This window comes from Neolamprologus multifasciatus, chromosome 9 (genome assembly GCF_963576455.1).
Source record: "Neolamprologus multifasciatus chromosome 9, fNeoMul1.2, whole genome shotgun sequence".
Lineage (NCBI taxonomy): Eukaryota > Metazoa > Chordata > Actinopteri > Cichliformes > Cichlidae > Neolamprologus > Neolamprologus multifasciatus.
Genome location: NC_140447.1, coordinates 3,012,942 through 3,036,999, shown reverse-complemented (window position 1 = coordinate 3,036,999; position 24,058 = coordinate 3,012,942). Strand labels below are relative to the sequence as shown.

The window sequence follows — 24,058 nt, the reverse complement described above, 5'->3', positions numbered from 1 at the left end:
TTATCACCTTCATCCCTGGTGGGAAACACTCACGGGACATTAGCCTTTTACTGTTATTACACCTCTCCACAAATGAACACGACAAACTAAACTATCTGTACATTTATCATGAGTTGGTTCTAAGCCTCAGAGACATCCCAGCATGAATTTAACCTCCACGTATCAGACGAGCGTGAGCAGCACTGATTGAGAAAGGGGCTCGGCATTGATTTTCTTTCCTCTTGTTTTTGAACTACAGTGCAAATGTTCAAACGATATGTCAGCAGGCCCACAGAGTGTAATTAATATGAAGAATTGGAGAAATTTTAATGAGCTCACTGCGAGCGTGGAAGGCTGTTTCTGAGCAGCAGACTCTGGGCTTCTCTCGGAGCTCCCTGGCTGACTTCACAGGCTGAACTGCACCTAGAACACCCACACTGCTTTTCTCCCTCACCGTTTCTCTCACTTTCATCCATTTCAAGCTCCGCTCTTCATTTCAGCCTCCACTGCCCTCCCTCTTTATCTCCCGCTGCCCATTTCTCCCCATCCTCATCTGACTCTCTTTATTTCCCAATAAAGGTATGCTAAGCAGCCCTGTTTGTAACCTCTTTCTATCTTTTATCACACTTCAGGGAGCTTTACCACACGCAAAGCCTCTGAACTGTTTCAAGGCTCTGTTTGTTGTTGTGATATAGTTTGTGGTCTCTTTTTTGCTGAAAACAACTCTCATGTAGGAAAAAGTGAAATTTTGGCTATTCAAAGTTACAGTACAAAGGCCTCTGTCCTCAAAGACCCCAAATACCTTATCTATGCATAGAGAATATAAACACAAAGGCAGATTACATCATGTGCATCAGCAGTGGAGGTAGGTCTCCACTTGCTCTCTGAGGCTGCCTTCAATAAGCATGAACCTCCTGAGAATAGCAGGGCAGAGAGTCGCAGCCTGGAGCCTGAACTCAGTGTTTCAGTGAGCGGAGAGAAAACCAACCTGAAACTATCACAGCATCAGAAACACAAACGATACCTTCAGTTCTCTTGCACCTATAAAGCATGCAGATGTTTAATATTCAACAAGTGGGTGGTGCTGCGTGTATGTGGCTCCTACTGAGTAACTGAAAAATGATTTGGATACATTTGTGATCATTTTTATGATTAATAACAATAATTAGCAGCTGTGATCTGTTTATACCCAGGTAGCTGTTACAAAGACTGACGTTTCCATCAGGCTCAGCTGCAGCTTTTATTTAGTGCTAATTAACAAATGTTAGCCTGCAGACTTGCTAAATTAGGATATGTTAGCGTTTAGCACAAAGCACTGCTGCACTGGTGTTTATGACTGCAGAGCAATGGTGTGATCTTTGAGAACACTCACTTCTCTGTTCTCTCTGCGTTATCCTTTGGCAACTACAGCCAGTTGCCAACCTGGGTATCCAAACATGTGCAGACCAACTCGACTGCAATCACTCAGATTGATGAAGGTTTGCAAATAATTGCTGTAGAATTTGTAAATGCAGAGAGATTGGCAACATGTTGCAATCAATCCTCACCGATCTGTCACATGTCTGTTTGCAGCAGGGCACTTGATTCAACTGGCTCATAGTCCTATATAAAAGCAAGGTTGCTAAGCATCTGTGTTATTTTGTGTCTAACAGCTACTACGTCACTGTTTGTGGATCATTTTTACCTTTTACCCTACAGCAATACATACGGAGAAAAACCCAACAATCATATGACCCCCTATGAGCAAACACTTTGGCGACTGTGGGAAGGAAAAACTCCCTTTTAACAGGAAGAAACCTCCAGCAGAACCAGGCTCAGGGAGGGGCGGGGCCATCTGCTGTGATTGGTTGGGGTGAGAGAAGGAAGACAGGATAAAGACATGCTGTGGAAGAGAGACAGAGATTCATATTTGTTTGACCACGTAACCATGACAGACAGAAAAAAGTATAAACTAAGAGGCCATTTAACACTATTTGGCTGCAACTTGGAAGTTGAGGCATGGCCGAGCTGGAGGAGTGACAGACAGTTGTGTTTATTCAAAAATGAGTGGGCTACCTCTCATGACACAAGAGCAGAGCCACACTTCATTTGTGGCTGTGGCATCTGAGAGTCTAGTCAATGAGTTCTGATTGAACGAGAATAAATATTTCAAAAGTTTCGCTAAAGGAAATCGAAGCTCCACGAGCAAACACAAACAACTGTGGCTGGCAAGGCTCTTTCAGTTTTGGTGAGCATGCAGTAGGTGAGCATTAACAGAGTACCACCAAATACAGAGAGTGACTGAAGAAGGAAAGATCGGAACTTTCACAATAAGTAAATATTACTGTTCTTTCCTCCTTCGTACAGTTGGAAGGGCTCGCTTTATTACAGAATCTGATCGAAATGTTAAAGAGCCCCTCCCACCCTGTGGATGGTAAAGAGCCCCTCCCACCCTGTGGATGTTTAAGAGCCCCTCCCACACTGTGGATGTTAAAGAGCCCCTCCCACCCCGTGGATGTTAAAGAGCCCCGCCCACCCTGTGGATGTTAAAGAGCCCCTCCCACCCCGTGGATGTTAAATAGCCCCTCCCACCCCGTGGATGTTAAAGAGCCCCTCCCACCCCGTGGATGTTAAAGAGCCCCTCCCACCCTGTTTAAATAGCCCCTCCCACACTTTGGATGTTAAATAGCCCCTCCCACACTGTGGATGTTAAATAGCCCCTCCCACCCCGTGGATGTTAAAGAGCCCCGCCCACCCCGTGGATGTTAAAGAGCCCCGCCCACCCCGTGGATGTTAAAGAGCCCCTCCCACCCCGTGGATGTTAAAGAGCCCCTCCCACACTGTGGATGTTAAATAGCCCCTCCCACCCCGTGGATGTTAAAGAGCCCCTCCCACCCCGTGGATGTTAAAGAGCCCCTCCCACCCCGTGGATGTTAAAGAGCCCCTCCCACCCTGTGGATGTTAAAGAGCATGGAACATGGATACGATTCTCTCTGTCACATGAAAAATGTACTTTGATGCAAATAATTCTCATAATGTAAGCAGCAAACTAAAAGAAGCCAAACTGAAAATATGAGAGGTGCTCAGTGATTTAGTCATTTGCTATTTTCTGATTTCTTAGATTTTTCTTCCTGTATGTTTGTCACAGTTGAACGAACAGAGCAAGTTTACATATGAGACAAAGACAACACAAATAAATGCAACATGTCGTTTCTAAAAGAGGATTTCATTTATCCAAACCTACCTGGCCCCGTGTGAAAAACCACTGCGCCCTAAACAGAAACACCTTCATCAAAACAGAGCTGCTTCTTCCTGATTAACGTTAACAGACTCGTTTCTTTCTCCTTCCTCCCACTTTGATCTCAGCGCTCCTGCAGCTTTCAGCCTCACATCAGAGCCGCGTTGTTATTCTCGCCCATCTTCGTGAATGAAAGAGGTCACAGCTGATTAAATATGGAGGCAGACTTTCGTCTGCCTCCACACAATCATAATAATGACTACGGTAAACAAGCTCAAATCCGGCCTTCAAGAGAGCAACACGACGTGGGGAGAAGAAAGGGGTCGAGCAGGGTGATGAGCAAACCTGATTCCTCTCTACTTCACTGACTTACTCATTACGCTGAAATGAAACAGCACTGATGGAGCGTTATGTTTGCACTGGGACTTTGCACCCAAACAGAGCTCCTCTGTGCTCGTCCACGACTACACAGCCAACAATGGGCTGCTGGTTGGGCTCCGACTGGTAGGTTTTACAATTAATTTAGATGCTGGATGAAGTTATGAGCAGATATACTTATGAGTAGGGATGGGTACCGGTGTGGTTTATTTCGGTGCTTTTTTTTCCTGAGCTGTGATACACTTTAGATTCTAGCCAATCATTTTACATGTCCGAGGATAGTAGGCGGGTCCAGGTACGTACATTCTTTTAGAGCAGAGCTACAGATTAAAAATGCCCAAGACGACTTATTTTGGTGTAAAGCAAGCTTATATTAAGAAAACAAAGCCTGCACAGCTCCGTCTTAAACTTCCTGTAATAGTGAAAAAGTGCAGAGCGTGCTCTCTAAGAACGAGGCCATGGCCTACTTGGGATCTTTAGAAATCCTTCACTGTTTAGACAAGACAGCTTGCAACTAGGTTCATGGCTATGGTGTGATTTCTAAGATAAAATGATGACAAAGGAAGCTGCAGGTGAAGTGCTCTGAGCACAGAAAGACCCACGACTGTGAAGCAAAAGAACAGCTGAACATGAGAGGTTTTTGGACAAAGTTTGTGTTCTCCATTCTTTAAGCACCGGTTTGAGCACCGTTTAAGCACCGGTATCGGATAAAACCTAAACGATACCCATCCCTACTTATGAGCTTACAATCTGTAGACAGTGCAAAGGCGACTTTTAAACGTCTATAGTTTTTTGGTTAAACCACACACAGCATGCAGAAAGTAACATTACAGGTGACGTGCATCTGCAGATGTCCCTGTACGGCTGCACCACTGTTCCCCTGGTGACACTGCTACAGACAGAGCAACATGTGAACCAATACAGGTTCAGGCTGAGGTGGGCTATGCACAGCACACGTTTGAAGTGCTGCGTTTGTGTTCGCTGACACATGTGACTCACTGTGCCCGTGGGTGTCAACGCTCCAGCTTGTTTCAAAGTGCATTCTCCTCTCTGGTGGTAAAACACATTAAAATGAACATCTCTCCTCTCACGCTTTAATGTGTGTAAAATACATGTGGCAGCACAACGTGATGAACACGTGCGTGTGCAGATTAGGCTTCATGTATGTGTCATCCAGGAAGGACGGATGTTGTTTTGCTGTGTTTTAATGTGAAGTGTGCTTATTTATTTTTTATATTGCATGTTTTGGTTGCATCTGTCAATCTGTCCTGGAGAGACTCCGCCCTTTTTCCCGTTTTACAAATTTGACACACCTGAGAGGAAAGGAGGGAGTGGTAATTTACAGAGAGTGGTCAGTGACACATAAGACTGGTGGAGCTTGGCGTTGAGGAGAGGCGCCAGCCACGCGGAGCGAGCGGTTCGACTGCTGCAGCAACAGGAGGCCAGATTACACGTCTGTGGGAAAGTAGAGGCGGCGGGCTGGTGCCGATTGTCAGTTACAAAGAAACGGCGGGCAGAGTTGAGAGTCTTTTGACTCGTCCCCTTTAATGAATGATAGCTGCCTAAAAGAGCAGTGACTGCCGCTGCCTTCCTTTCTTTAGTGCGCCGGGGTGCAGAACGCGGAGAGGAAGGCAAGGACGCCGCCGGGTTTCCCTCCTGCACCGCTTCACTGGATTTTTAATTCTTAGTGACTCTTATACCGTGGCGGACGCCACTGGACTTTTAATGTTGTGTTTTATTGATTTTTATCGTGTTGTCCCCTGGCCAGGGTTGTTTTAATTCATTTTATATTTTTTAACTATTTAAATATAATAAATTATATTTTCACTATACAGTTTTTAATTCGTGTGCTTTCCCTTGGCGGCTCCACTGCTCTGTCCATTTGGAGGAAGGTTTCCCTCCTTTAAACACACTGTGGAAATAAAATCACCTTCGCTCCGTTACACGTGTGAACAAATTGTTGCAAAGCTTGCTCGCAGCCCTTCTTGTGTCCCGTGTGTGTACGCAGCATTCTTATTTTCTCTGACCGTATCAAACATGCGCGCTGAGACAACCTTTTCTAATCGTCCCATTAGCATACAACGCAGGCTCAAACGCTGTGTGTAGTCACACACGGGAGAGTGTACCCTCCCAGGGTTTGTGTGTGTGAGGACTAGTGATGTGCGATACCACTGATTTTCTTTCCGATCCGATACCAAGTAATATTCAGGGTCGATCGACGATACTGATCCGATACTTTGTACAAAAACTTATTTTATTTATTGTATCTCAAATTATAGCTTCATAATGATTACAGGACATCAGATTACTTGTTCTTATCACTTAATAATGCAGAGTTCATCATATAGAAATAAAAAAACTGAAGTTGTGCTATTTGAACACGTTGCCTGCAGCACTAAAGGACTCTGTGAGAGACGTCTGTCCCTCTCCTCCTCTTCAGTTCGTCTCAACATACGCTCGTCATATTCTGTGATATGATTTACTCTGAGGTGTTTGACAAGGTTAGTGATGTTGCCATATGTTACTATACATGCCAACCCTCCCGATTTTTCCGAGAGAATCCCGAATTTCAGTGCCCCTCCTGAAAATCTCCCGGAGCCACCATTCTCCCAATTTTCTCCCGATTTTCCACCCGGACAACAAAATTGAAAAACCATATCACAGAATTCATAGCGCGGCCCAGCCAACTCCAGTTTCCAACAATGGCGGCAGCTGCTTAGTTTTAATATTTCTCTTATTTCTCTTTCTGGGTCGCAAAAAAACTTTTAAAATGTTTTCAGGTGAGAATGTAGCTGTGTGAACTTCAAATATCTGAGCCGACACATCGTCTTCAAACCCCCGCGGTCTTTCACTACTCGGGTTAAACATGATATATAAGTCACTTTGATAACTGAGAGGCTGAGATTAAAGTTATTAGATTAGATTAAATAAAATTTAACTTTATTAATCCCTCGGGAGGGTTCCTCCGAGGGAGCTCGTGACGTACACGTCTCAGCTGTTTGTGGAGGTAAAATAAGTCCGCACATGACGCTCAGCCATTGTTGTGAGTGAGCACGCCAAGGGGCTGCGAGACATTTATACAGCCGTATTTCACACATGACTATGAAAGGCGGAAGAGGAAGTAGTTCCTTCGAATGTAGACAATCCAAATGTTATAGTTTCTTTCCACTGTGTTCCTGTTAATGATAAACTACAAATTTACCCTAAATTACTAAAATATCGATATTTTAATGTGAGAATTGATTCTAGAACATAAATGACTGGTATCGGAGGAATCGATATTTCAGGATCGATCCGCACATCACTAGTGAGGACCAGTACTCACAGCGTTCATGTCGATGCCATTGGTGTAGGACCAGGCATGCTGGAAGTACTCCTCCAACCGCTGCCTGAGTGGGTTGGGGATCTGGTGGAAGCGGATGAACTCCCTGACTCTCAGCATCTGGGTGTGGTAGCGGGCCGTCCCAGAGTACAGCCGCTGGATGATGGCTGAGACGTTCCCAAAGATACTGGCGTACATGAGGGCTGCAGATGGGAGCAGTGAGAGAAAACATACACATTAACAGACAGTATGGAGCGAAAGCAGCGTTCGTACAGGGATGAGACCGTGTGGATGTGCGGGGTCCTGGAGGTTGTGAGGTGGGGCCTCCACGGATCGCTCTTCTTGTTGTTCTAAAAAAGTTTTGCTTTGTGACAGGATGCATTATCCTGCTGAAAGAGGCCACGGCCATCAGGGAATGCCGTTTCCATGAAAGGGTGTATGTGGCGTGCAACAATGGTTAGGTAGGTGCCAAAGTAACATCCACATGGATGACAGGACCAAACATCCCCCAAACCCAAGGTTTCCCAGCAGGACTTTGCCAAAGCCTCTGCCAGCTCGCCTTCTTCCCATAGTGCATCCTGGTACCAGGTGCAGCCCCCACACACCTGGCTGGCCACATGATGCCAGCTTGTTTAACTGGTCCAGTTCTGATGCTGTTGGCAGGAGCGCCCCACAAATCATAGCCAGTCTTACTCCACCTACCATTATGTATAATGTCATTCGCTGAGCCAGATGACTGCAGCACATTCAGATCATTTTAACAAAAACCAATCAAAACATGCCCCGCCCCCTCCTTTGACCCCTGACCACGATCTTGCAGCAGGAAGTTGACTCATCTCAAAGGGCTTTGGCTGCAGAGGACAGAGAGTTTGTATCGTATCCTTCATGAGAGTCTTTGCTTTGTTCTGTTTGTCATGTTGGATCCTGCTAACCTCCTCTGACCTCTGTCAGCTCCCATCACCGTCTACATCAACCACTGAAAAACACTGTGTGTAAAGAAGTGTGTATTCAAATGTCTGCATGTGTGTGCGTCAGAGTGAACGTGGTCGTTGTGATTTCATCGCACACATCCTACAGAAGACTGTCCTTAAATAATGGACATTTTACAAGCCTCGGGTCATTGTCAGGCCAAGGAAGTGCCAAACTGTGTGGAGGAGGAACGCAGCCCACAATAATAAAAAAGAAACAAAGTGACCTTCTCTAACAGCTACGAGTGTTTCTTTACTTTGGTTATACAAACCTGAACAGGATTTGCAGCTGTTGCATGGAAACACACAATCAGTAGGGTTGTATATACAAGTGTTTGCATATTTAGTTACATTCAAATGTTATTAAGAGTAAATTCTGCTTGTTGTTCTGTGGTTTGGTTTCATTAAAGTCACTGCTTTCAAAGAAAAGTAACAGAACCAGGAAGCACTGCAGACTTTCTCTATAGTGACGCAGGGCGAGGGCTTCTCCGTCTCTGAGGTCGGTGAAATACACTTTTTAAAACAGGCTGCCCTTATGAAAGCTGTTTCTGCTGTTGTAGGTTTGTTACCGATTAATAACAATGAACTACATTTTATTAATGGCGTTTATATTTGATGCAAACTTTCCAGCTGCTTGTACTTGACTTACATCCGATGAGCATGACGCAGATGGAGAAGATCTTCTCAGAGTTGGTGTTGGGGGACACGTTTCCGAATCCCACGCTGGTCAGACTGCTGAAGGTGAAGTACAGCGCCGTCACATACTTGTCTTTGATGGAAGGTCCTGAACCTGATGTGGAGAGGTTACAAATCATCTGCAGGTCAACAGTGTCCAGGAAGCTGACACTGGAACCTGAACTAATACTCAGTGATATTCATTTAGCAGAACGCAACCGGAGGATTGACTTATTATTGGTCATTTGTTACTATTACTAAACTAATGCTAATGTGGCTAACACTACTAAAATAATGCTAATGTGGCTAACACTACTAAACTAATGCAAATGTGGCTAACACTACTAAACTAATGCGGCTGACACTACTAAACTAATGCTAATGTGGCTGACACTACTAAACTAATACTAATGTGGCTAACACTACTAATACAACCGGAAGATTGACTTATTATTGGTCATTTGTTACTATTACTAAACTAATGCTAATGTGGCTAACACTACTAAACTAATGCTAATGTGGCTAACACTACTAAACTAATGCTAATGTGGCTGACACTACTAAACTAATGCTAATGTGGCTAACACTACTAAACTAATGCTAATGTGGCTAACACTACTAATGCAACCGGAGCATTGACTTATTATTGGTCATTTGTTACTATTACTAAACTAATGCTAATGTGGCTAACACTACTAAACTAATGCTAATGTGGCTAACACTACTAAACTAATGCTAATGTGGCTAACACTACTAATGCAACCGGAGCATTGACTTATTATTGGTCATTTGCAGTGTTGGGTAAGTTACTTTAAAATAGTAACTTAGTTACATTACTAGTTACTTCTATCAAAAGTAACTCAGTTACTTCAAGTTACTCGTTACTTTCAAAGTAACTAGTTCCTAGGGAAAGTAACTTTGGTTTTACTCAAAATTCTCTTGTTAATGTGTTGCTTCCATAACTTTGCCAGTCTTCTAGCTTGCTTACTTGCCACAAGTGCACTGTGCCACCTACCAATAGAAAGGAAAAGATAATACATATTTCCACGAGAGAAATCCCACGCCTGGACCGCCATTGACTGCTGCCAGGATTCTAGCCTACGTCACAGCGTCATGTGCGCCTTTTACATCCAACACAAAAAACTGTAGTCGTGGTGCTTTGATTGTACTCAGAACTCAGAAATTATGCCTTCTGAATAGGAAGATGTAGGTAACACCAAACTGCAGATGAGCTGCATACAGGGCTGGACAGGGACAAAAAATCGGCCCGGGCATTTTGACTAGAGACCGGCCCACCATTATAGGAAAAATCATAAAGCCTTTGAATGAAAACAAACGCTGTTGTGACAGTGATGTTCACTGTTTTGATGGTATATATGCATCAATCGTTTGTTGTAAGATTCAGATAATTATTTTTTAAAAGCTAGACATTTTAAATGAGAATAAGAAAGAAAAGTATTTCTTTGTGCCCACCTCTCCCTGTTAATGCCCCACCTGGCGCCCCTGGCAAAACTTTGCTAGATCCACTCCTGCACAGTTACCAGCTGTCAGCTACCTAAAAAGGATCCTGGGGTTATCTGTCTCTCAGAAACAGTTCATAACTTCCCTTCAACTCATTCATGTCACCTAAAAGGTAAACCTGTATCTCCATCACCTGTTCAGCTCTGATGATTCAGTAAGGACATCTCCTGGTTTCATGTTTCCCTCTCACCAGATAAACAAACCGATATCATGACCAGCAGCTTTTTTGCAGCTGTGGCTCCAGCAAACATCAGCTGATACTAGAAATTAATATTAAATAAATTCTAACAACTGCTGATCAAGCTTAAACGTGCTGCTGTTGTTTAGCGCGACATCGGCTGGTTTCCTCTTTCTGGCGCAAAGTGGGCGATAAACAAACAAGAGAGCCGATCAGCTGATCATTGATCAGTTTTCATGATTGAAGTAGAAACGGGAGAGGGAGGGGGAGAATGAGAGAAGAAGAGGCAGCTGTGCAGCAAAGACACAGAATAACTCCAGCTTTGTGCCTTTTTCAATGTAGCCGAATTACGGGACAAACTGTTCCTTTTCACCTCAATAAGAAATGCGTAATATTTTCTCTGAATACCAGACGGGACGGTTGGCAACTCTAATAACTTATGAACAAAATAAAGTTTAACATCGTTAACATCATAGCACCCACCCAGCTGTATAGAAACTCCGTCATGCTAGCTAGTACGCAGTACGGAAAAAGTCAGCACAACAAAAATAAACTCCACCTAAACTTGGTTTATATCTGACCCAGATAGACTGCAGGTCATAACTTCTTACCTGTAGTTCAGTTCACACTTGGACCGGCGGCCGCCTCGGGTCTCTTTTCCTGCTCTTCCACCTGCTGGCCTCCAACACTTGCTAATGTTATTGAATCTGTGGAAGCTCCGCGATAGCCACCACACGAAGTAACGAGTAACGACCCTATCTAAATCCCAGTAACGACTAACGCGTTCCTGATTTTGGCATAATAACTAGTTACCGTGCTCGTTACCACAATAATAACGTAGTTACTGTAACGCGTTACTTAATAACGCGTTAGTCCCAACACTGGTCATTTGTTACTATTACTAAACTAATGCTAATGTGGCTAACACTACTAAACTAATGCTAATGTGGCTAACACTACTAAACTAATGCTAATGTGGCTGACACTACTAAACTAATGCTAATGTGGCTAACACTACTAAACTAATGCTAATGTGGCTAACACTACTAATGCAACCGGAGCATTGACTTATTATTGGTCATTTGTTACTATTACTAAACTAATGCTAATGTGGCTAACACTACTAAACTAATGCTAATGTGGCTAACACTACTAAACTAATGCAAATGTGGCTAACACTACTAAACTAATGCTAATGTGGCTAACACTACTAAACTAATGCTAATGTGGCTAACACTACTAATGCAACCGGAGCATTGACTTATTATTGGTCATTTGTTACTATTACTAAACTAATGCTAATGTGGCTAACACTACTAAACTAATGCTAATGTGGCTAACACTACTAAACTAATGCTAATGTGGCTAACACTACTAAACTAATGCTAATGTGGCTAACACTACTAATGCAACCGGAGGATTGACTTATTATTGGTCATTTGCACAGAACTGAGCTCCCATTACAGGTAAGACCATGAGAATACTTCATTAATCCTGAGGAAATGATGTGGGTTTCAGTTGCTCCAAGACAGTAACAGTCACAGACTGTGGTGGGCGTGGTCTGCAGTGCCGCTGCAGAGGAGGTGGACGCACCTGAGCGGCATCTGCAATCACGCCTCGCTGGCTTAAAGTCTGTGCTCGCACCACTGTTGCTGCGTGTGGCTGCAAAGCTGCAAAGCTGCAAAGCTGCAGCGGGGTACTGTGCAGTCATTGGGTCTGCTGCGGTATGTTTACACACTCAACTATTGAAATAATGCGATATGTTTACAAATTTAAGAAACAGCACTAATTTTACACTAAGATTACTCACGTGCCACCAGTTTGTTTATTATATTACGTGATCATTAGTACCTGGTATGGAACCATTGAAGTGTTTCCCTAACTGGTCGCCCAGAGTGTGGAGCCAGCCGATCGAACCGTTCCGCTCCACGCTGCCGATTGCATACCTGGTAAAACATAAACAGCGTTACAAAAATGTTACGATACAGCATTATAAAAATTCACTTTACTTTTGTGTCAGTTTCATACAGCAGAGATGAAAAATGAGAGTGCTGTGGTTGGAGCACAATTGATAAATATTCATCTTTTAATGTGAAAAACTCGTGATCTAAATTGCAGTAAGTTGCAGTAAATTGCAGTAAATTGCAGTGCACGTTCCCTCAGTGGTTGCTGCTAATCTGACACCTGCTCTGCTGCCAGTGATCATTTTGGAAGATGCTGACAGTAGCTGTGTCCCAAAACGTCGGCTGCATCGTCCGGAGGCTGCATTTGAAGGCCGATTACGTCACAGCCAGGCGACGAAGGCTGTCCCAATTCATCGACTCCTTCAAATGTGGCCGACAAATGCGTCCTTCATTTCCCCGAATTTGAAGGATGGGTCGGGTGTGTCCTTCGTGGCCCACCATATCCCAGAATTCATAGCGCGGCCCAGCCAAATTTCAGCTGCCAACAATGGCGGCCGCTACTAAGTTTTAAAATTACTCTTACTATTCTTTCTGGGTCACAAAATAAACTTTTAACATATTTTCAGGTGAGAAAGTAGCTGTGTAAACATCAAATATCTGCTCGGTTTATCAAGATATCACATATTTGCAAAAGTGTGCCGACGTTTTCGGAGACGTCTGTTACCCACCAGCTCGATAGCAAGCCGGGGGTTCAATGGTCACTCCAGCCGGCGAGAGCAGCGGACTCCCGGCTTCATCGTTTTCAGACCCCCGCTCTTTCACTACTCAGGTTAAACATGATATATAAGTCACTCAGATAACTTAAAAATGTAATTGTTGCCTTTTTTCGGTGTTTTATTTGTTCTGGAGTAAATCGGTTTGGCTGAGATCAAACTTATTAGATTAAATAAAACTTTATTAATCCCCCGGGTGGGTTCCTCCTTGGTTTTCACACAGCTGAATAAACGTCAAACAGAAAACTGATTAAACAAAAGTGTGAGACGGTCGAGAGTTTACTCCAGTGTCCTGTTATATTTTAGATAGCAAGGAGCAGACGGACGAGTTTATTAAACTCCACCGACACAGCGACACAAATCTGAAGGCTAGACCGTCCCATTTCACAGCCTCGCACTTCCGGCCTTCTCGGTCTTTGAAGGACCCGGCCCACGTAGACCGCGAAGGCCGGGTCCTCCGAAGGATGCAGCCGATGTTTTGGGACACAGTTGTGCTGGTTGATGCGGCTGTTTGGGCTCATTAGGAGCCAGGTGCACCTGATTAAAGGATCATCAGAACGTGCAGCGGCCTTTATAACTGCGGTCGTTTCGCAGCACTCACATGTGTGTTAACACGAGCTGCATCTCAGACTCCACAGGCCTCACAGTTAAGGTGAGCTGTGCACAGTGTGGATCCAAACAGAGTGGGCAATAGATGTGAAGTTGAGCAATTATCACAGAACTGGGGAAAGTAACTCGCAGTTCAGAAACAGAGGGCTCACTGTGGAAACAGCACAGGCACGTGGGACAGAGTCCCGTCAAAGCTTTCTGTCTCACACGACTGTAGTTGAAGTTATTCAAAACAAAAGCTAATTATCCAAAAGTCAGCCCTGCAACTCGCACTGGTGCCAGTTCGCTGCTGAAAGTGAGAAGGTACTTTCTTAGCAAACACTGCCTTGCTTCCTGAGAAAGTGTGGACTGAAAGCTCTGCAGTGAAGATCCACGACAGAAATCTGCTCAGGAACGTACCACGTGGGCACAGAACCGCTCCAAATATCATCTTGGAGCAAGTTTCATTTCATTTACTGTGACAGCAAACATCATATTCCACGCCAAACTGAAGAAATGCACCCAAAGTGTGTGCAGTTGGTTCGTCTGGAGGAGGCAGCGTGATGGTGCAGCAGCATCTTATACAGCTACACAGCTCGTCAGCCTTCCTGCCATCACCTTTCAATCAACCAGCAATTTTTTTTATGCGAGACGAGCTCTGACAGATCATTGAGGACACAGCTATGACTAAAACAAAAACCCACTGCAGCTACCGAACTGTGGAGCAGATGGGGGAGAAGCAGAAGATCAAAGCAGGGCAATGTGAGGAATCAGCAGCATCCTGCAGACGCAGGTGTGTTAGAGCCAGAGGCTTTTAAAAGCTGTCACCATCAGTAATCTAAACAGCTACTCAGCTGCACTTTTACAATAGAAATATTTTGTTGTAAGACTTCAAGTCCTTTTATATCAGTCGTAGGATACCAGCTCCATACTCACAGCCCATCGCTCCTGCAGATTTTGCATGAATTTTGCGTCAGGGTCATCAACAGGAGGAGAAACGCATCTCTGCTGTATGGATTCTGCACTCACACACAGTTTGAATCTAATGTGTCAGTTTATGGCGTCGTACCAGATGCAGGCCAGCCAGTGAGCGATGAGGGCGAAGGTGCACATGAGAAGAAAGAGGACAGCCGCACCGTACTCTGAGTAGCGATCCAGTTTCCGGGCTACACGAACCAACCGTAGCAGACGAGCTGTCTTCAGCAGACCAATCAGAGTGGTGGTCTGATGGGCGTGAGATAGAGGGAAGTGGAGATAAGGCATGGTTAAACATGGCAGAAAGCAAATATCTCCTCACAGCACTCCCACCTGCTGTCACACACACACACACACACACACACACAGGTGATGTAACTGGTCTTTTCCTGATGTGAGTCAGTGTTGAGGAGGAGGTAAAATCCTGACTCCATTCATTTCCGTGGGCCTCTCTTCTCTCTGCTCCAGCTGGCTCCTTCGTGTCCACACAACAAATAAATAACAGGACGATTACTGCGCTGGCTGAGTGCCTGGTGCTGTGTGTGTGTGTGTGTGTGTGTGTGTGTGTGTGTGTGTGTGTGTGTGTGTGTGTGTGTGTGTGTGCTAACAGTAAATAACAGTGTTGAGGAAAGTCTCCACTTTCTTGGCTCAGTGGCTTCTTCTGGGCAGCATCAGTGGAGCGAGCCCACGTGAAGCTCTCCCCATGAACGTTGGGAAGTCCCGCCTTCATTCAGGCTGCTTTAATTGTTATTCATTAGTTCTGTTATTTAAAACGCTCAATATTTATAGTTAGTTTTTGTGCGGAGCGATTCGACCACCTCAAGCCTGAGTGTTTTATATCCTCGGTGTGTGGGAAGTATCCTCAGGGAAACTTCGGCAGGCTACAGCACCACTCACTTACTGCTTCCTTTAACTCCCACTTCTTTCTCCAGACACCCACCTCCCACTTCCTTGACTATCAAACCAACACCACCATCACTACAATCATCCACTAAACCACAGAACGTAATTACCCACTGAGCCAGACGGAAACACACTGCTCTGCATGTTTCTGTAGAGCTGCAAACCTTTTGTTACTGACAGTGACACATCATTCACTTTGTGCATGAGAAGCGCTCACCCCAACCAATCACAGCAGATGGCCCCGCCCCTCCCTGAGCCTGGTTCTGCCGGAGGTTTCTTCCTGTTAAAAGGGAGTTTTTCCTTCCCACTGTCGCCAAAGTGCTGCTCATAGGGAGTCATATGATTGTTGGGTTTTTCTCTGTATCTATGAAGCGCCTTGAGGCGACTTTTGTTGTGATTTGGCGCTATATAAATAAAACTGAATTGAATTGAATTGAATTGAATTGAATTGAATTGAATTGAATTGAATTGCAGCATTAGTGTAAAGTTTTCTGTTTCGGCCAACGAGTGAGTGACACCTGGATTTTTACCAGAGGCTCTGAGATACAGCGACAGACAGAATCAGGAAGAATCAGCATTAAACGGCGAATCAAGCATCTGGAACGTTTAGTGCAAACTACAGATCAGTCAGTCGTGAGGATAACTTTTCTCAGCTTTGTTCTTACAGTGGAAATTCGACGTTTTTGATCAGCTGGTTAAAAGAAATCATCAAATCCCCAACCCCCGCGCCATGGACCGGTCCGTGAGTCGTTTGGTCCGTGAGAATTGAGCCTCGGTGTGAAATTGATGGTTTTCTGGGTTTTTAATCTTTAGTTTTAACTCAGTTTCCCTGGGTCTTTCCCGTGTCTTATGAATAAATCTTCTCTTTTTTTGGTGCCAGTTCTGGTTTTATTTTGTTATTTGTTATTTATTTATTTATATGTATTATTTATTTAGAGACTTTGATGTAAAAGCAGGAACACATTTACTGCTGGTGGTACAAAAAAAGAAAGTAATCACTGCTTTACTAATAACAAGAAAACATCCTCATCCGAAACCTGAGGAGGACGTCTGTGCTGGAAATCGTAACTTCAAGCAGTGAATTTTCTTTCCAGCAAACTTCCAGCATCAATATTGAAGAAACGATAACATTAAACACAAGAGAGCGTCATGTGTTTGCATTCCTGCTTCATACGTGACCTAAAAACATGTTTTTAATACAGCACAATGCAACCCAAAGAGATGTAGGCCACTCGTGGGCACTTGTAACTGCAGCGTACCAGTGACAGTCTCTGATTCACAGACTCAGGCTGCAGCCATACCTGAGTAAAAGTAGCCTAGAAGCCTCCTTGTGATTTCGTTTTGTTCACATTTGGAGATTTAGGTCAAGTAGCTACGGCACCAACTCAGACTGACTGCTTCATGTGTGTTTTGTCTGCGTGACCCGTGACCTGTTCCCTCCCCCCACCCTGGAACAGTAATGTGTGTGTTGGATCCTCCAGCTTTACCTCTGCACAAACACAACGCGCTCTTTGGTAACGGGTAGCGGATAGTTATGAGCAGAGATGGGCAGTAACGCAGTAATGCGTTACTGTAATCCGATTACTTTTTTCAAGTAACGAGTAAGGTAAGGGATTACTATTGCAAAAACAGTAATTCGATTACCGTTACTTTCCCGTAGGAACGCTGCGTTACTGCGTTACTAAAACCGTGATTTTTTTGCGAGAATGTCTCATGACAGTAACGTAAGCGAGTGCGACGTTCGTGACAACAGCTGTGTGCAGATCAACAATGGATCATATATCGAGTGCAGAGAGAGTATGAGCGTGCAGCGTTTAAAGCGTGGAAGTACTGACCTTACTTTGAGTTTGATTCCATAAAAAGTGACAAAAACATTAGTGTCCGTTGTGCGTGGGAAGAAAACTTCTTTTTACAGCGAAAAAAACCCCTAAACTTCCAAACAAGCACCGAGTAGCTACGACGTAATGGGAAACTCACAGAGAAACTCGCGGATTCTTCCACTGACCGCTGCACACCTGCACCAGGGTAACCCTCCGCCTACCCCACTCCTGCTTTACAGGTGAAAATAGAGCAACAGGACCGCTAGTCTTTGACTTTATTTATTTTCTGCTGTGTTTTACTTGCATCTATTTGAAAGACTGAGTGTAAACACAAAAAAATATTTTATTTTATGTGCTGGAATGTGCAGAAAATAGGTTTAAATGTTAAACTAATTTCTTCCAGTCAGAGAATGTTGCAGATAATTAAATTTTTGCTTGATGCATAAAGTTAAAAGATTAAAACTAATAAAACAAGTTTTAAAAAGAGACTTTTCCATTTGATTACATTTTGAATGATGATTATGTAGAAAAAGTAGAATTGGGCTGAAAGATCTATCACTTTATCACCTATTCAGGTTGTAAATCGTGTTTTTAAAAAGTAACTAAGTAACTAAGTAATTAATTACTTTTGAAAATAAGTAATCAGTAAAGTAACAGGATTACTTTTTGGGGGAAGTAATCAGTAATTAGTTACTGATTACTTTTTTCAAGTAACTTGACCAACACTGGTTATGAGCGAGAGGGGGAGCTGGGGCTTGATGTAACTGAGCTATAGCATGAAAGCAGTGACGTCATTAAAAACATCACTTTGATCAGATGAGTTTGAGGGTCTCGTGCACACTGCGCTGATCTAAGACGTGTTTTGTTCATGGCTGACTACAAATCAACTTCCCTACGGAGACAATTAAATTATGAAGCCTCTCCCTCTCTTCTTATTTCCTGTTCCCCCTCCCTCCACCTCGTTTTGAATCTTTCTGCGTGTTATCTTCACGTTATTGCATTAAAGAGATGGCAGACAAGATGTCAATGCACCATTCGTCTCTTCTCCGTGTCCCCCTCCCCTCCAGCTCACTACCTCCCACCCTGCCTCGTAACTTCACTGCAGCGTACAAACAGGCAGCTCCGTCGTGACGTACCTCCTCTCCGTTGCGGTAGATGAGCAGGTCAAAGGGAATAGCAGCCACCATGTCGATGAGGAACCAGCCTTTGAAATAGTGGACAGCTATACGCACCGGGTGGCTCACCACTTCGTCATTAGAGTTTACGTATGTTGTCCTGAGAGAAACAGAGAGGATCGTGTAAATACTGCAGACACTGATAGTTGTTATTGCAGTTTCTTCTTTTACAACCAGCTCTGTTCAGAATAATGAATGTGACTACAGGCTCTTCTGTGACTGCTGCTGTAATGAGGAGCGCCGCTACAGTTCAGACCTGAAGTTGATGAGGATGTCAATAATGAACATGATGTCCACTATGAGGTCCACCACATTGAGAGGAGAGCAGGAGTAAATGCAACCATGCATGCCTTCGTCCTACGAGGAGAAGAGAGGAGAGGAAAACAAGTAAGAAGAGGCTAATATAGTGTACTTTAAGATAAAAATACATTCAGTGCATCTTTCAAATGGATTAGGATGAAGGATCATTTGCATATGCCTGCAGACAAAACATGAAACAGTGACAAAGTTGGTGATTTGGAGCTCAGTTCAGCAGCAGGCTGATTAAAGAGGAACTTGTTCCAACTCCATGTTTTTGTTTTTGTAGAGCAAAATAATCCTAATTCATCTCATGCTGGAACTCTGTGCAGCCCCTCAGTTCATCGACAGACAGCTGTGATTTTAAATTGGACAACCAAATCAGAGCAGATAACTAACAGGTCCACAATAAACATCCAGGAGTCAGCGGATACGTTTTAGATGTTTACTGTTGAAGCACTGTAAAACTGGTACAGAAACAAAAATAAAATATTACATTTCTGCTGTAATTGCATTTTCTTTACAACATCAAACATTAAGCCATGCACTACAATGTATATAACACATAAACACAAGCATATCCAAACCCTTTCACTGGTTATTATGCCCACGCGTTTAGCGATTAGCTTAATGTTAACATTACATGGGAAATCCCATAGACGGGCTAACGTGTTAGCATTGCAGCCGTTTTCCCTCAAAAAAGAAAGTTTCTCACACAAAACTCTAATCATATGATTTTAAATTGGACAACCAAATCAGAGCAGTGGTGAAGTCCAGTTTTTATCATTTAAGGCGACTGGCAAGAGTGAAACCTTTTCTTTCGAGGCAGCATCTTGAAACAGGATCCATGCTTTTATTTCTTCCCGCCTGGACGACTGTAACTCACTTCATGTGGGGGTCAGTCAGTCGTTGCTCTCATGTCTGACTGCAGCTGGTTCAAAATGCGGCTGCACGACTCCTAACAGGAACTCGTAAAAGAGAGCATATAACCCCCGTGCTCGCCTCTCTGCACTGGCTGCCTGTGTCTTTTAGAGTTCATTTTAAACTTCTTATGTTTGTTTTTAAATGCCTCCACAGTCTTGCCCGCCTTACCTCTCTGAGCTTCTTCATCCCCACACACCCTGTCGGTCTCTCAGGTCAGCTGACCAGCTGCTCCTGGAGGTACCGAGATCCAGGAGGAAGCTCAGAGGGGGCGGGGCCTTCTCTATCGTGGCTCCAAAATTATGGAATAATTTGCCCATGCACGTTAGAGAGGCCCCTTCACTGTCCACTTTTAAATCACGTCTTAAAACCAACTTTTATTCCTTGGCTTTTAACCTCAGCGAGACTTAGTTTCTCTTTTAATTGAAGTAGTTATTTAATGAATGAGTTCACTCTTCTTTTATTTGGTTTTTATTTATATCTCATGTAATTTTATTTTACAGTTCCAATGTGCAGCACTTTGTGTCAGCTGTAAGTGCTTTATAAATAAAGTTGATGATGATTCAGCTAACTTTCAGCTAACTTCGCCTCCCTTTATGCAAACGTTCCTTGGCTCCAGGTTGGTGGAGCTTCTGTGCTACAAGACGAGTGAAACTGTTTGGTGAGCATTTGCACATTCGCTGATCTTTATTATTTAAAGCTAGTGTCATCTTTCATGTGAACACCACTTTAAGACAAAAACTAAAGTGCACTTTAATGATTGAGAACCCACGTGATCGTTGAGCAGGAATGCGGCTGAGTAGGGAGTCAGGATGGCGGTGTAGATGACCAGCAGCAGGATGAGCCAGTCCCACACCGCCTTGAAGGGGCTGTAGTGCAACACCGTCCACTTGTGGATGCGAGGAGCCTGCAGCTTGTACTCCGGCAACACATCTGCACCCAGAGACAGCACCTGTGTCGGGAGAGGAAGACAGAGAGGGGGTGATCAGACACTGAATAACTGAACACACAGGACATGGGAAGAGACAAGAAGAAAGGGCATCTGTGTGCATGTGTGTGAAGGGCTGAGAAAGTATGGAAAGAGAGTAAATATACACAGTAACAGAGCCAAACCACAGAAGATGATGAACTGCTCTGATGACTCTTTTCCAGGCCGCCTGTGTCCATTACACACGTTTATAATTGTGCAATGCAAAGATATGTGCACAGAAACCCATGTAGCAAGCTCACACACATAATCCAAAGCTGACACAAATGCTTCGACACACGAGCGGCGTGTGACATGGAGTCACGTGATCCTTTTCACGTCTCCTCTCTCATCCCTGTCTCCCACAAAAGCACTCCGAGGATGGAATCTCGGGAGTTACGGTGCACGTCTAAGTAGCTTTATGTGCAGTAATGTATTCAATCGCCTGGGCTGCATTCTGCAGGAATGAATCAGTATAAAGAGGCATTAAAACAGCCTGCCTGTGTCTCTAATAGAATCACACAGTGAACAGCAGTGCTGAAAGCAGGGGCCTGACGTTTGGAGCTGTGTAGTGCAGCCACACAGACACCTGCCACGATCAGCATTAGTTGGTTGGCTTGACGACCGATGCTTTGATCTTACGTGCATCACTTTTATATAAATACAAAGTGTGATCAAAAAGCACGAGGCTGGCCCTTTGTGAACTCCTGTTGTGTTCCAGTCCTTCTGCTACGTTTGGATCGCTCCCATTCTGACCACTTGTGCTGCACAATTCTGCATTTGAATCCACATATAAGAGTGGAAACATAAACGGGCCTATTTTTCATGTGGTGGTTCGACACTGGTGCAAGAGCTAGGTGTCTAGCTACAGCTCATTCACTGGAAAGCACCACAGTGTCCAAGGCCGAAGACGGTAAATCATCTGATGTCTTTTGATGCTCAGATTCATTAACCAGGCTCTTAATTTCAAAGCGGTAAATGGCCTGTATTTGTATAGCGCTTTACACAACCAGTCATTCACACACTGGTGATGGCAGCTACATTGTAGCCACAGCCACCCTGGGGCGCACTGACAGAGGCGAGGCTGCCGGACACTGGCGCCACCAGTAGGCAACAGGTGAAGTGTCTTGCCCAAGGACACAACAACCGAGACGGACCAAGCCAGGGCTCGAACCGGCAACCTTCCGATTACAAGGCGACCTCCCAACTCTTGAGCCACGATCGCCCTCGTGGTGATGGCTGAGCCTCCACCTGTTTGATGTCTCTCTACATTAGCAAAGCTTTTGCTGCTAACATGTTAAAGGAGTCATTCAAAACGTTTCCACACTGCACACCATTTACTCTACAACACACATATTGGACAAAATAGTCAGTAAAAGAAAACAAAGCAGTTAAAATGAAAACTCGTCTGCTTGCTAAAAGTTAGCTCCGTTTCCTCGCAAATCACAGATCACAGCTAATCTCATAGAGTGAAAGCAGAGACAGTGGCAGTTTGTCTAGCGCGCTAATGTTGCCATCAGTCTTGCAAGACTAGAGAGTCATCCACAGTGCACATGCTTCACCAGAAAAAGGAGCTCTCAGATTAATAAGCTACAACCACACAAGACAAGCGTTCTTCTAGAGACAACAGCCAGTTGTGGGCACAAGATGACGTTGATATAAAGTACAGATGCAAACATGTGAGGAGAAATTGCTTTCACTTTAATTTATGTCTATCTTTTGGGCAAGCAAGGCAGGCACTGCTTGCCACTAAATTGTCAGTGTTTTTTTCTGCATTTGAATAAAACACTGCAGTCAATATGAAATAGGTAATATATTATACATTGTTTGCTTCAGCCTCCCATGGCTGTGTTACAGAGTAAAGCATGGTGGAAAAGGATGGAGAGAATCCCCCACTAAGCTTTTGGGTTGGCATTACTTTAGATTTTGTTTTGTATTAATTGCATGCTTTGGTGTTTCTTTGTGTTTGATGTGAGGTGTGGGCCACACCCATGTGGGAGTGGAGATTCGACTCTAGTCCAGCTGCCAGCTATTTGGAGTTGAGTACAGGGAACAGCTGATTGGGGAGGATTGGAGCCCTTCTCTATAAACGGGAGAGGAAACAGGAAGTAGGCGTTGTTGTTGTTTTTTAGTAGGACACTGGTGTAGCAGGGAAGCCTCGAAGATCCAGGATGAAGTGTGCACATTTTAACGGAAAATATTTTTAACCTGGCCTGGTTTTGCTCTTAAAATAATCTGAGGATGTTGGAGGGAGGACTCATTTTTATTGGGATGTGAGTGGATGTGCTGGGAGGCAGGAAAACAAACACTGGACTGGAGACTCTCTGTGCCCCTGTCAAGGATACTGGACCAGTTTTGGGGAAGTTCCAGCTCCCAGGATGTGATGTGGAGACCCAGCCTCGAACGAAGTCGAGGCTGGGTCTTCCAAGTGACCACCTTTCCCCTGTTTGTAACCAGGCTAACAACCCTGACCGCGGTGGCTTTGGGCCTTGGATTCCTGGCCAGAGTTGTGTCTTCAGCCAGTAGTTTTACCCGGAGAAAGAACAAATAAATCTTGTGTAACCCATTGCAGTGTGCGTGTGGTGGTTCGTTACTGGTCAATATTAGAGCTACTACTTTCTTAGACGGAGGCAATTTTGCGCCTTACGTAACAGCTGTATAACATATTTTGCTCTAGCTGGCTCTATTAGGCAGTGAAGTGTGGCTGTTTTGTAGAATCCTCTATTTCATGAACTGTTTGTCATTTTTGTCCAGAATGTAATGTAATAAGTTCTAACAGGTGTGCGTTTATACTGTGGGTTTATACTGTGAACATGCGGATGTTCCATGAATACGTGCGAGTCATTCATTACTGCATTATTACATGAGAACGTCGCACTAGTGGGTTGGAGCTTTTAAACGGAAACCCATCATTACTGCAACAGGGCAACTGTTCTGGTAGAAACATTGTATACAGATCAAACAGTAACAATAAAGTAAAAACAAAATTATTCTCATAAATAAGAGTAAGGCAAACCAAATGTGAAGAAATAAAGCAAAATAATAAATAAAATAGTACAGTCTGCTCTTTGACCTCCTCTCGCCTCTTCGTTTTCTCCCAGTGCTCCACTGAGCTTTCATTACTCTTCTACACTCAGTGTTCTGGTTTCCTCCTGGCCTCCTGCTGACCTGTTAAATCTTTCATCTTTTTGTCCCTGTCCTCTATCCAGCAATCCTTGCTCCACCTTTCCACTTCATTTTCTTCTTCCCCAGCAGGCCAGTCACATTTCACACATTTGTCCTGTAAACTATTACCGCTCATCCTGCCTGGACCTTTCTTTCTTCTCTGGCTTTTCATTCCTGTATACATTCTCTCGTCCTCAGAAGCCTCGAGGCAGCTTCCTCTTTCATGTTTCCTTCATACAGAGTTACAGTTCAGGATTTCCACATAACTTTTGATTTCAATTAAGTTAATGGTTTTACCCTCACTAACTGACTTGAAACGTTTGTACACTAGG

General features: G+C 44.1%; 1 protein-coding gene across 3 annotated transcripts in view; it reads right to left on the bottom strand.

Annotated features, from left to right (window-relative positions):
• kcnh2b (potassium voltage-gated channel, subfamily H (eag-related), member 2b) overlaps nt 1-24,058 on the bottom strand; it is a 299,962-nt gene that overhangs the window by 23,398 nt on the left and 252,506 nt on the right. For all 3 annotated transcript variants that reach the window (XM_085172651.1, XM_085172652.1, XM_085172653.1), the window contains 7 exons: nt 20,367-20,546; nt 18,633-18,733; nt 18,338-18,476; nt 14,573-14,727; nt 12,090-12,184; nt 8,514-8,654; nt 6,900-7,099 (listed from right to left, as the gene is read on the bottom strand). In XM_085172651.1, the coding sequence (XP_085028777.1) occupies nt 6,900-7,099; nt 8,514-8,654; nt 12,090-12,184; nt 14,573-14,727; nt 18,338-18,476; nt 18,633-18,733; nt 20,367-20,546 (1,011 nt within the window). The remainder of the gene's footprint in view (nt 1-6,899; nt 7,100-8,513; nt 8,655-12,089; nt 12,185-14,572; nt 14,728-18,337; nt 18,477-18,632; nt 18,734-20,366; nt 20,547-24,058) is intronic.